The sequence below is a fragment of the Motacilla alba genome, chromosome 4, assembly GCF_015832195.1.
Source record: "Motacilla alba alba isolate MOTALB_02 chromosome 4, Motacilla_alba_V1.0_pri, whole genome shotgun sequence".
NCBI lineage: Eukaryota > Metazoa > Chordata > Aves > Passeriformes > Motacillidae > Motacilla > Motacilla alba.
The window spans coordinates 71,229,793-71,243,091 of NC_052019.1; the positions used below are offsets into that span (position 1 = coordinate 71,229,793).

General features: G+C 50.0%; 1 protein-coding gene across 8 annotated transcripts in view; it reads left to right on the forward strand.

Annotated features, from left to right (window-relative positions):
• The window catches only part of SHROOM3 (shroom family member 3), a 111,580-nt gene that overhangs the window by 60,640 nt on the left and 37,641 nt on the right, over positions 1-13,299 (forward strand). Inside the window, exon 1 of one of the 8 annotated variants that reach the window (XM_038134908.1) lies at positions 10,796-11,130. The exons of 4 other annotated variants lie outside the window; for them this stretch is intronic. In XM_038134908.1, the coding sequence (XP_037990836.1) occupies positions 11,051-11,130 (80 nt within the window). In that variant the 5' untranslated portion in view covers positions 10,796-11,050. 3 more of the 8 variants (XM_038134909.1, XM_038134911.1, XM_038134907.1) reach the window with 3 other exon arrangements.

The window sequence follows — 13,299 nt, forward strand, 5'->3', positions numbered from 1 at the left end:
TGATCCAATTCTAGAGAACAACTTCTTTGCCTTTGCATGGGTGCATAATTAACTGTGGTGGCACTGAGGATTTTCACCCACCAGCAGTTAGGACCTAATGATACCAGGTGTGCAGCAGCCTTGTTTTATAGCAACAGAGTATCTTATAATTTAATCTGGACCTTACGAAATTACAGGACACCTTCCTTTGCTGCCAGGGCACTGTGCCTGCCAGTGGCACCATACTTAGTGCAAATTGCTCCGGGGTTTTGGCAGGGTGGCCTCTCTCCTTTCGAGCAGATTGAGGGCACGGGCTTGTTTTCAGCCATTAAATGATGCCTCTTTCAGAGCTCTGTTGTCACGTAGTCTTGCATTACTGTGCAATTCCTGAAAGCATCACTGGTCGAGTGATTACTTTCCTCGCAGACCAAATGTCTGGGAATTAAGCTATAGCTGGCTTGGCTTTTCAAAAGTACTTCCTATCCATGACAATCCCAAGGAAATTATTGTGAGCTTTAGTTTAGACATACTTATATCGAGGCATTTTTATTTCGATGTCTAAGATTTGAGTTTTTACCTGTTTTACTCAGCTCTGGGTTGTGTCATTCTGTACCACTTGGAGAGTCAAGTGTTTTTCTTTTGCTGTTTACTCGATAAGCATTAAGTGCAAATTCCTCGACTTGGCCTCTTCCAATGTAAATAAACCGGAATTTGTTTTAGTGATGGAAGTTAACAAGGGCTTAATTGACGTCAGCACAGGGTGAGCAGCATCGTGGTATCACAGCATCAGAGTTAGGATGTGGAGTGGCTCCCTGGGCTTTTCCCTCTGCCACAGCTGAGGATACCAGGTGGGAAACAGCCAGTTCCAAAAGTGCCATTGCAGAACTTCTGGAAAACATGGACGGAACTTGTGCATGGAAGCAGGCAGAAAGGTTTTTGAGACCAGTTGACTTGCAGATAGTGACTTTATTCCTAGAGGGGAAGCAAAACTTCATCCACCTGTACAAGGGAGTTCGGGCACCTAAAGATTTAGTGGGCAGGTTTTGAAAGTTAAAAAAGCAAAGGTTAGTGTAAGTGTGCCTTTACACATGTGGTAGGTGCAGCTGTCATTGCAGGGAGGCGTTGGTGAGGTGTCCCTTTGAGGACTAATGACAGGGCAGAGCAGACAGAGGCACGGCTGTGTGGAACAGCCCCACGGGATCAGGAACGGCCCTGGGATCAGGCACAAACAGTAACTACAGCTGTGCCTGACACAGCTTTACCACAGGCTCCTTCCTGCCTGCTGCAATTAGGCAGCTCACAGGCTGCTGGGTCTTGGGAGAGACTTGAACAAGCTCAGCCTGTTCTGAGATAGGGCTCGGAGATCTTCCTGAGGGATCTCAGAGGATAGCAAATGCATTTCTCTCACCAGCACCTTGACAATGTCTCAGACCGAGTTCCTCGCTTGGTGGGAGTGGTGTGGTCCAGTGGTTCTGTTCCAGTGCTAAACAAGTGGCATTTGAGGTTCCTGGTCTGGCTTTATTGGTTTGCATAGTTCCTGCTTGCTAAACAGCGTGTGCAAGAAATGGAATTATTCTTCTTACCAACACCTTGGAATAACTGCACTTATCCCAAGTGTATTTGAGATCCAAATATATGAAATTTGGAGCAGCCTCAGGCATTTTCTTTCCCAATTGATCAAATAATATTCTTCCTTCCAGGAAACAAATTCCAGTTGCCTTGAGTTCTTGTCACAGAGGCAGAGTCCGTGTACTTGAGGGACAGTTCTGACTGAGGACAGTTTGACAGAACTAGACCAGGATCAGAAACTTCACACTCCTCGTACTTTTGGATAGTTTTTCTTCATTTTCCCTCATGGCATTCAAAATGTTTATCTCTACTTTTGGGCCATATTTTCTGTGCTCTGGTGACCCAGGCTTTCTCTCCTGGTTTCCCTGAGCTCTGTCAGTAATTCAGTGTAAACCACCCCTCACTGCAACAGCAATTCTCAAGTGACAGCAGCTCTCAGAGATGCTGAGCTGCTGCCTGGCACACAGGCATGCAACCAAAACCTCCACTTGTTTCTTAAACCTTTATCAACCCATTGAAGCAGGAGTGAGCACTGACCTAGAAATGTGGCAGCTGCAGCTCTGGCCGTGGCTGAAGAGCCTCTTGGTGACCTACTTTGTCCCAGCCCGGAGCATCCTGCTGCACAAGGGTGGGTCCTTCCCAGGAAACTCATCAACAAATGCCTCTTGCTGCTGAGGTTTCAGGGGAGGCTGCAACTGAAGGGGTTAAACAGCTTAGGAGCCTTCCTGAAGCCCTCCTCTTTTACAGCCAGCTGTTAGCCTGACCTTATCTCTGTAGGTGCAGTGGGATACCTTGGACATGCACTTAGGAAGCCCCTGAAGGAATTGCCCAATGTAACCAGCACAGACCAGGTCAGAGAACTCTCTCCTGTAACTTTATTTTGGTTTCATCATCTTTCTCTGCTTTCCCGTTTTGGTTTGTGCAGAGCAACAGTGACATCCATTGGCTTATTAGGTGAATCCAAAGTCCTTTACACACACCATGTATTTACTGAAGGTGGTGGGCTGGACCAGAGTGTGTCTGAGAGATTATAAAATGCTGAATTCTCTGAATAATTGTTAGCACTGCAGAACCAACCCGGGTAGGGAAAAGTTAGAGCAAATTTGCTTCAGCTCTTTCACTCATGATAATATCTAAAATGTAAATTGCTACAATAAAAGTCTGTTCGATTTTAAAGCGGCATCCTTTCTTGAAGACAAGAGGGCTTAGAAAAAGAAGAAAATCAGTAGAGGTTGTAGGGGAGGAACTGACAGCCAAAGGGTTGTAAAAAAACCCAGTGAATGAAAGACTGAAAGTCTGAAATAGATGATTCAGTGATGACAAAAAAAAAAAAAAGAAACAAAACAAAATAAATCATTCATGTGAGAGGCTGATCTGGAGGATTCTCATTCCATTCCAAAAAACCTGAAAACAGTTCCATTTCTTTTTAACCATGTGAGTGAATCAGTGGACGTTTCCTGCAGGTGTTTCATTGACCAGAACCAGTGTCTGCAGTAAATTTTTCACCAGCTGTAGATACAATCCCACTCCAAGGTCCAATGCCTTGACCTGGCAGGGAGTCCCTGTGAGAAGGAGGATTGAACTCTGAGCCCGTTGGCCCAATTTTGTTGCTCCACAGCCCGGCACAGCTCTTGGGGGTTGTGTCTGCGGCCAGGTGCAGCTCCTCCCTGTGACTGGGACACCTGGCACTTAGGCAGCACAGGGATTTTCCCTTCCAGAACCACCAGAGACAGAGGAAAAAGGGAGTTATGCTGATTGACACCATCTGATCTGGAGTCTGGTTCGTGGCTCTTAATTAGAAATGAAATTCTAAGTGCTGTGCAGAGCAATTACAACTGAGGGGAGATACAAGTGCTCAGCAAAAGGTTTTCCGTTCCATTCAGCAGCTTTGGAGCAGGCATCACGTCCACAGCACCTAAGAGGGATTTTCCCTTTGTTTAGAGTTTCATTTCCAGTGGGAAAGCCCATGAAACATTCCCAGCTGATGCTCAGTGTACTGGGGAATTTCAGACTGCCCTGTGTGGATATGTGCAAACAGAGAGAAGTTCATGAGGAAGCTTTGCCTCCTATCCCTCCAGACTCCAACATGCTGGAGATGTTTTCATCCAGTTTCTGGGATTTTAGCCCTTAGAGTCTCTCTGCTTTATCTTCATATGCCATTGCTTGCTTTTGGCTGGCTTGAAAATGTTTCTTCTTGGACCCTGACACCTCAGTGTCCCTTTGGAGACCCTCTCTTCTCCCTGCCTGCCTTTGGGGACTTCTCTGTGGAGATTTCTTGATACAATCTTTGCTTTCTCTCCTCCCTGTGAAGTGCTTCCTTGCCTCTCCATGGCTGCATGTCTGCAGCTAATTCCAGGGCACTGTTGCTGTGCTTTCATGGACTGAGAGAAGAGTAGATAATTTATTTTTTTATCTCTCTTAGCCATTCTCTGGCTGATCTCTCTGTCACAGCTGCTTTGTAGGTTAGCTCCACGCAGCACTTGGGTTTGCAGGGCCCGATCTTCCCAAGCCCTTACCGAACGCTGGAATTCCCCTGGGTGTTGACTTTTTGGTGCCCGTTGAGCTCCTTTTCTCCTTGCTGCAGTGTGTGGTTTCACGGGGAGTGGCTGGCTGCCGGCTCAGGTTCCTTTGGCTATCCTGTGTATACATTTTCCATGATCAGAGAGGGAGGCCGGCGGATAAAATCCCGCTGTTTGCGGATAACAACGGATAGCATTGCTGTGCTAACAGACATTTGCATGGCAGACATGAAAACAGCCCCGTTCATACCCTCCTCTCGTGCTGCTGGCTCTTAGGGTCTTACAGCTGCTGTGTGAAATTTGAGGTGAGCTGTTCCTCCGTCGCATAAGGCACCGGATTTGCCACAGCTTTCCCCAGGTATACTGGACTTAGCGAGCCCTGGTCAGCCTGCTGGCACCAGGAGGGTAAGCACTGCCTTCCTGCAAAGCTCCCAGCATCCTGGAGGGAGTTACAGACTGCTCGTGGATGCCTTGTCTGCAGATTTCCAAAGATGGAAGGGAAAACACTGTATTTGCACTCCAGAGCAGGCTTAGCCCTGTTCTTACCCATACCGTACGGGATAATTCAGCAAAACACCACAAACATCTGAATTCCTTTTGGTAAGCAGTAAGCCAAAAAGGTGGGCTTCTTTCCAGAGAAAATACTGGCATTTCAGTGAAACCCAGAATGCCCCCAAGTGCAGTTGCCTGTCCGGAGGCTGCACCGACCAGTTTGTGCCCGCGAGGCTGGCGCTCAGTCGGCCTTTCCGGCGAAGACAAACAGGGTTATCTCCTGCAGTGCGCTTGGAGCTGCCGTGAAAGGGAGCCTTTCTTCCCCATATCCGAGAGGAACCAGGCCTGATGCTCTCCTATCGCACCAGGACCTCGTTGTGCCTGTTTGTCCCCAGTTAATGACATCCGGTGCCGATTACTGGTGTCACAGTAGCTTCCAGCACTGCCCACTCTGATACTTGATTTTCCTTGTGCTGCTACGCCAGATTGCCAAAATGCAGCAGATTTGAGACAAGCTTTAATTTGGAACATTCAGCCTGACCTGGGATCTTGCTGGGAGCTGCTCTAAGTCTTGCCCAGGTGTCTGAGGTGGCACGATGTGGCCCGTTTCTCTGCCCTGCCTGGGTTATGGCGGGGCCAAGTCCCTGCCTGGGGCTTTTGTGGCTCTGCTGTGGCAAAGAACAGCTCCCAATGTTTCCTTGCTCTCCCACACTGGAACTGTTTGCACATTTAGAGCAAGTAATGCTTTATTAGTGTTTACATGAAAGGAGGAAGGCAAAATAAATTTAAAAAAAAAGGAGAGTGAGAACATCTTGTGAACCTGCTGTTCTCAGATCTCTCCGATAAGGACAGTTCCAAGTGCGTGAGAAGTTTCCTACTCCAAGATTTATTTACTTCTGAAAGAAAAGCCACCTTCATCTCATTATTTGATTTTCAATACAGGTTTTAATTTGGTGAGAAAATATCTTCCCCTTAAAGAACCTATTCTGCCTCATTAACTCCTATAAAAAGCACCCCCCCAAGCTTGAAATGTTTAAAGAAGCATAAATTAAGGCTAAGTTTGTTGTTTGCCGCTTTAATCAACAAACAACCTTAAAAAGGACTCACAAAAGGTTCTGTACACTAAATTTATTAGTGAGCAGGAAAACAGACCCTCAGCTGCAGCCTCCTCCCCTTCCCAGCCCCCTGGATTTGGAGGCGGGTGGGTTTTTGGAGTGACTGGTTTTGTTTACAGTGTCTTATTCTCTTGGGCAGGTTGTTGTGATCCCATGGATCTCTGTTAGACTTTTGTGATGCAGCTGAACTGAAGTGACTTGGGACAGTCTGTTAATTAGGTCTTCAAAGCCTTCTCCCTTTTTTCTTCACTGTACAAATGTCCTTTTTTCCTCCTCTTTTCCCTAAATCTTTTTGTCAGTAGCTCAGAAGGAAAAGAGGTTTTTTTTCACTGCCAGAGAAAACTGCCGTTCTCTCTGCCTTCCTTTCACCTCTCTGGAATGTTGGAGGAAAAGTGGACTCACATCTATTTTCTGCACTTTTCCTCTCCTTGGAATGTTTAAAAAGCCTTCTACTATTTCCTCTTTATTCTATAATCATGATGTGTTTCTCTCTTAAGGATATTTCCACACACAGAGACAGGACAGGACAGAGGACAGGATAGTTGAATAAAAACATTAGGAATTAACTTCCCTGAGTTGGCACGTGTGAGTGTGTGATTTCATTCCAAATTCCCCTTACAATTTCCTCATAACAGTGAACTTCCATAGAAACCTCCCACATCCAGACTAAGTTCAATCTTAAACTGATTTTTCACTGGGTTTATTTGGGTGAAGTCTTCATGAGGAAATTTAATAATGGGTTTTATTTGTCGCTGCAGGATTTGGACTTCCTCATTTCTTAATTTTTTCACAGCTATCTTAAGTTCAGTCTGAGATATGCAGTGTAAGAGAGGTCCAATAAAATCCTTTTTGTTCACTGGAAAAAATGGCCTTGACCCATTAGAGAGCGATTTGATATTTATCTGAACACCTCCTCACCTTCCAGGAGTTAATTTGACTTGGAGATGAGCCAAGACAGGGAGTTTCTCCAAACTTCTCCCAGCTTTAAAGGCTTGGATTCAAAGAGTCCTGGCTCTGAACAACTCATGGTTCAAGTTTTCCAAACCAAAAGGCGACTGGGCACGTTTTGGAAAACCGGAGCCTCCCTGGGAGTTCTGTTCCCCCCTGATTGATGGCCCCGGCTCCAGCCCCTCTGCGCTCTCACTCTTCATGGTCTGTGGGTAGGTCAGCACTGCAAACACTCCTCAAAGGAAATCATCCTTCTTCAATGCAGCCCATGGTTTATGTCAAAACCCAATTTCCTCTGTGCATCCCACGCCTTCCCTTCCTCCCCCAGCAGACGTGACGAGGGTCTCGCGTTTCACACCAGCTGCCGGAGCAAATGCAGGAAGGGCCCTGCTGTGCTGCAGCCTGGCATCTGCAGTGCCCAGCACGCCAGGGCCACGAGGAACAGCCACAGGACAGGCTCCTTTGGGGCTGTTTCACATCGTCTTTTCATCCTTCAAATAAGAGCTTTTTTCCATCTCTGTGACCCAGCCGTACTCCAGAAGCTCACGTTGCCAGAAACAAGAGGCTGGGAAAACAGGGAAGTGTGGGGTGAGGGGGAGCACAGGGATCCAAGGCCACTCTTCCAGAGCCAGCACTGTGGGCATGCGGTGCTCCTCCCCTCATAGCTTCATTTTACCAGGAAGAGGGAACCTTCCTCGGCTATCCCATGGCCCCAAGAACACGCTGTTCATGGCAGTACCGGGAATCCAGCTGCCAGGGAGCTGGGCAGCTGGAGAGCAGGAACACTGGAGGGGTTTTTGTGGTGACTAGAAAAAAGCAAAAGAGAAAGGACTCCTGGGTGAATGGCTGAGTCCTCTGGTTCCCCACAGCAGAGCTATTCCTGTCATCTCTGGGAAGGGATGGGAGGTGGATGTGCATAAGCCTAGGGCATCTTCACCTGCTCCCAAAGGCGAGCAAAGGCAGTGCCATCAGTGGTGTGTACAGAGTTTGCAGGCGCTCTGTCCCTGTTGCAGCCCAGCTGGCGGGCTCTGGAGCTGATGGCAGCAGTGTGTACGCTGCCTGTTGGCTGTGACGGGGGAGCTGAAGTGAAACTACCTGCATGCTTTCGATGCAGGTGGGAAAGGGCAGGGAGATGGGCAAGGGCTTCACTGGACCTTCCTGACACCACCTCATATCTGTCTCTGCCACAATTCACTCTGCTTCCAATGCAACTTGCTGCAACTGGGAGACAAAGGTGAGGAATCCATCTGGGCACTGCAGGGTCCAGCTCTGATTTCTTCAGGTTTCTGTAGGTCCAAGGACAGCCATCTTCAAAGCAGTGAGAACACCAGCAGGACAGAGGAAAACTTACAGAGACCCATGATTGTTGAGGGAGATTATATGACCTCTGCTCTTGTGCTTCAATAGGATTAAACTGCCATCGGAAGCAAACACCAAGTAAGGAAACAAAATCATGAAAAAAAAAAATCAAAACCAGCCCTATGAGTTCTCCCTCTGGTTCTTACCCCTTGCAGGATATGATATTTGATACTGGTGTCACAGGAGTCACCTGGTGGAGAAATCCTGCTTAGTTTCAGACATTCTTTCATTTTTTTGTATGGAAGGGCTTTTCTTTCCAGAACAAGCACTGAAGGGCATGTAGGCTGGTCCAGGTGGAAAAAGTTCTGGAGGTAGTCCAGTGGGAGCTGAGCTGTGCTGTCCCACACAGACATGCCGTCTGGGGCTGCTCCACCTGAACGGGGAACAAACACTTTTCCATTGAAGCAGGATCAGGAGGGAATTGCACAAAGGCCAAGGTGGGACCGGGATGGGTTTAGCTGTGTAGGGCCAGTGAGGCGTTCCAGCCAGGACACCGGCAGGAGGTGAGCTGTGGACACTGAGCACCTCAGAGACGTGGCTGCCATCAGCCAGAGCTGCCTGCAGCAGCTCAGCTCCGCCGTGTGGGTGTTTGGACCCACGCCCCATCAGTCTGGAAGGGAGGCCGCGCTCGCTGCTCCAGGGCAGCACGGATGGTGCGGAAGGTTTCGTTTTGTCAGCACTATGTGCTTGTTGTGATCCCTCCCTGTGAATTCCCACTTGGATTAGCTGCCTGTCATCTGCCTCAGGGCGAGTCCCTGTGCTATCCTAAGTGCTGTCATGCTTCAGTAAATAGTCCAAGGTTGCGGGGAGCCTCAGGTTTATGCTGCGGTGGTAATGTTTTTGTTGTTGTTTTTATCACAGAAGGACGAGCGCTCATGGGTTTTTATGATCACATCCCAAAGCCGGACTTTGTTTCATTGCCTGGTAACGTCTGGCACCCTGTTTGCCACTCGGTATCTTGCCAAATGGCTGGCCAAGATGCAAAGTACACTTCAAGTGTTTAAATTATCAATAAAACCATCTGGAGTCATTGCACGGAGCATATTATCATGAGTCCTTCTGGGTCCTAATGGAATGATCCTGAGCAGGTGACATACGCTGCACATGCTGGTGTGGGAATATACAGTGTTCCGTGTAGCTTTCCAGTCAGGGAGGGGAGAAATCATGTCTTTGGGAGAGGTGACAGCAAAAGCCATGCCTCCAGTGGGTGACACCTGCACAGAGGGGCTCTGCTGGCAGCAGGGTCACCCTGGCTGGTGGCTACAGACATTGGCTCTTGAGCTGGGTGGTGGGCGTGCTCGGCTTGGATCAGAAAGGGCCTCTTGCTGTGAAAGGGGACGGGAAGGCAGGCACCACCCGAGTCATCCTTATTCCCGGGCTGTTTAATCCTGCTTCCCAAACCTGCCCTTTTGTGTCACAAGGCAGTGATGTGGAGCTGTTGAAATTATTAACCCATCCTGATGACGCATCCCCTTAGCCGCGTGCACGGGAGGGGTCTGTTGTTGTCCCCGGTGGAAATCCAGGTGTGGGAGCTCAAAGCCACGGCAAGACGGGTGTGTGACACCACCCCAGGTTTTATACAGACAAAATATCCTCCCTAGGAAGCACAAGTGAAAAAAAACCACAGGAAATGGCCCTTAATCTGCTGAGAGAGGTGCCACCTCATGATGGGTTTCATCATGAGGACTCAGAAGCAGTGCTCACTGCCTTTGGAACCTCACCTCTGGTGTTTTTCTGCATCTCCCATGCTGGTTTATCACTACGAGGTCTGCAGCTGATGAAGCACTAAACAATTCGGGCTGCTGATTAGGAGTGTGCAGGTAAGGAGAGAGACATCAACATGAAAAGTAGCACTGGCTGAGCATAATTTCACCTGACACAGATGCGCCTGTTCAGTAGTTTACATCAAATGAGACCAAGAGAAACCGTTTTAAGCTAGGTCAGAAGTAAGTTACATATAAAGAGAAGTAAAATTATCTATGTAACGTGTTGTGATAGCTTAAAGCGGGTGAACAAATGGCTTCAGGGAGGCCAGTGCCTCTTGTGAAGAGCATGTTGGGATTCTTTCCTGCTCACAATAAGATCACATCCTTTTCCTTCACTCTATAAAATATCAGTCCCTTCCTATATAAAACAGGGATATTTTTGGGTGATTTTTGGATATTCCTGGATAAAAGATCCATTATGATATATTGTGAAGAGCAACCTTTTCCAGCATCTCTTTCAGTCACCTCTCTGGGTTCAAAAGGTATTTTCTTTCCCTTACACTCCCCCATTTGCCATCTTCATTCTGTGCTGCTCTCTGGTGCTGCCAGCAGCTTGCAGAGGAGTTTGAGTTCAGGGGTTGTTACAGGAGCAGGTGCTGTATTTGCATGCATGTGCAAATCCAGAAAACGGGGACGAACATGGAGCCACCCCTTGAGAGGAAACAGCTCCCAGGTAAAAAACCAGGAGGGTACAGAGCAGAAAGGGACGGGCAGGTGTTTGGCGTCAAAAGGGCAGGAAGGAAGATGGCAAGTGGCAGGGTGGGAAAGCAGAAACCGATTTCATTTCACCTGCAAAATCTGTCGCCACTGGGAAAGGGAAAACGAAATCCTGCAGTCCTCAGCCAGGACGACTTCCACACCACCTGGCCACTTAAATTCCTAGGCACAAACCAGCTTGGCTCTGTAATAGCACCGTGCTTGTTTGGTGCCAGCCAAAAGCAGGGCATTAGAAGTACAAATTCTTACTTGAAACTTGAGCTCCTTCAGTGTGTAACACAAATCATTGTGTAACACAAATCATTGTGCGGCGTGAAGGGTTTTCTTGAGTTTTTCACAGCAATGCGAGCGATGGAAAGAGTTTATTTAGCTTGTCTCTGCCTGTCGTCTTCCTTTGAGAAACACAACAGTTCAGCTGTGTGTAGTTTTAAAATTAATTTAATACAGCTCATTTGCTGGTTAGATGTCCTGTAGGAAATGAACCTAGCAGGTGACAGCAGGCTCTGTTGAAGCCACCACAGCAGTGACGTGCCTTTGCTGTGGCCCGTGACACTCGCTCCCGAGGCAGGACATCAGTCGGCCTCTGATGAATGGGAAGGTGCGCCTGGACTTTCGCAGGGCCGGGGGAAGCGCGGTAGGGCTGTGGAGGGAGCGCCGGTCTCTGAGGTCTGCGCCCGGCCGGGAGCTCAGGCGGATCGGCGCTGGTGGTGCGGGGATGGAGATGCGGTGGCCGGGCCGTGGCGGGATGGGGGAGCTTGCGGGGGGCTCCGGGCTGCAGCCGCCGTGCCGGGGGGGGCTCCCCCGGTGCGGGGCGGCGCTGGGGGCGGGCTGCCCGCCGCGGCACCTGCCGGGGGCGGCCGGAGGCGCCGCCGGGCTCCGGCGCCCTCGCCCGGTGCGAGCGTGAGCGCGGAGCCGTCCGCGCCGCGGGGCACGGTGAGTGCGGCGGCGGGAGCGGGAGATGGAGGCGCGGGCAGCGGGAGCGCGCGGAGAGCAGGGATGCGCGGGGAGCGGGGCGCTGCAGGCGGGGGATGGACGAGACCCGGCGTGAGGCGGCCGCCTGGGCTGCGGGGCAGGCGCGCTCCTTCTCCGAAGGCCGGGCAGGGCGGGCTAACAAAAGGCGGCAGCCCCGCAGCTCGGCCGGCACCGGCGGAGCCTCCCGGGGAAGGGCGCCCGCCCCCTCGCCTTCCGACTGCTGTTTTCTCGTTCGGTGTTCTCGGCGCCTCCGGGTGCCGGGAAGAAGCGGTCGGGGAGGGAAGTGGTGTAGGATGAGACCCCGCCGTGCCGCGCTCCCCCCTGTCCGCGTGTGAAACTCATTCCTCGGAGGGGTTTCCAGATGGGAGTTGCACGCCGTCCTCGTGCTGGGAGTGCACGGACACGTCCGGGACTGCAGCATCCCCGGTTCGGCTGCAGCTGGGCAAGAGCTGCGGGGCTTGAGGTCCCTTTACTGCTCTTCCTCTGCAGCCGGTGGCCGGGCATCAGAACGGCGGGAGGTTTCGTGTGCGCTCTCACCGTGTTACATGTTATAGTAAGCAGTGTAGTGTTCCTGCGGGGAGTTCTGCTGGCAGGCACCTTGCAACGAGATACTGGGACAGAAGCCGAGAAGTTTTATCACTTGGTCGGAGTGACCCACAGACTCCTTAAAATGAATAGGAAGAGAATTGTATTCAAATGGAACGCTATTAGGCAGCGTTTTTCTTTATAAATTTGGGAGGAATGTGTCCCACAGACCTCATTTGCCTTCATTCCAACTTTCTCCCCTACTTCTTCTGCCCACGAGGTCCAAAGGTCTGCTTTTATTACTCCCTGCTGTAATGCCTTTTAAACTCTGATCTCTCTACGTTCTTCTGCCTAAAAACCCCAGCCTTAAATTTAGTTGGGTGCTACCAGCAGCACCCATTGAAACACGTTCGTTTCTCATCCCAGCCTGAGCCCCCTTTAGCTCATTCAGCAGAGGGGTGAGGCTCAGCAGCTCACTGTGTTTGCTCAGCCGTGGGGGCCTGACTCTGCTCCTGCAAGGCGCTTGTCCACATTTTCCTCGACACCAGCAGAAACAACAGGAGGGAAAAATCAATGCCCTAAAACTCCTTTGAGTAAGAGGGGTGAAGTCCAGGCCAGCCTACAGCAGAGGGAGGGCTGCTCTGCACGTCCATAATGTGGGGATTTAGAGGATTGAGAGCTTGTTGGCCCACATTAAATGGTGCTTGGCACCTCTGGCTCTTTAATCGAAGAGGGAAGTTCAGTTCGACTGAAATCAGGATTACTGTAAATTTTAAGGAAAGTTCATTTAATAATCACAGAAGCTTATCTTCCAGAGGTCAGCAGGCCAGAGGTTTAACTATAAAACATTGCTCAAAATGCAATAAAGGCCAGCTGCAGCCTATTTGGCATTGCTCTGCAGAGAGGGCTGCTGCTCTGGCACGTGGGAGCCCTGCCTCTGGGAGATGGTTCTGCAGCAGCCAGGGGCCTCCACAAATGCCCCTGTGTTCAGTAGGCCTCAAAAGATTTTTTTATGAGAATAAAAGCAGGGGGATGTTGAGCCCTGCTCCCTCTACAGAGTATCCCAGGTCTTGGCAGCAATGGGAGAAAATCTGGGCTCTAGCAGGAGGATGCAGCTGGCATTGGTGAGCAGATGGATCTGGGAAGGCTGCTGAGGGAAGAGCAGTGATGGGGAAAACATCCTTCCTGCCTTTGTTTAGTTAGGGTGGACCCTGCTTTAATGGTCAGCCCTCTGGGTGAGCAACCATCCTTCACTTGGTGTTTGCAGAGCAGCTGGCGTGGTGGAGCCCGGTCCATCCCATCCCTCAGCTTCTTCACCCTACCAGCAGTGTAAGTAAA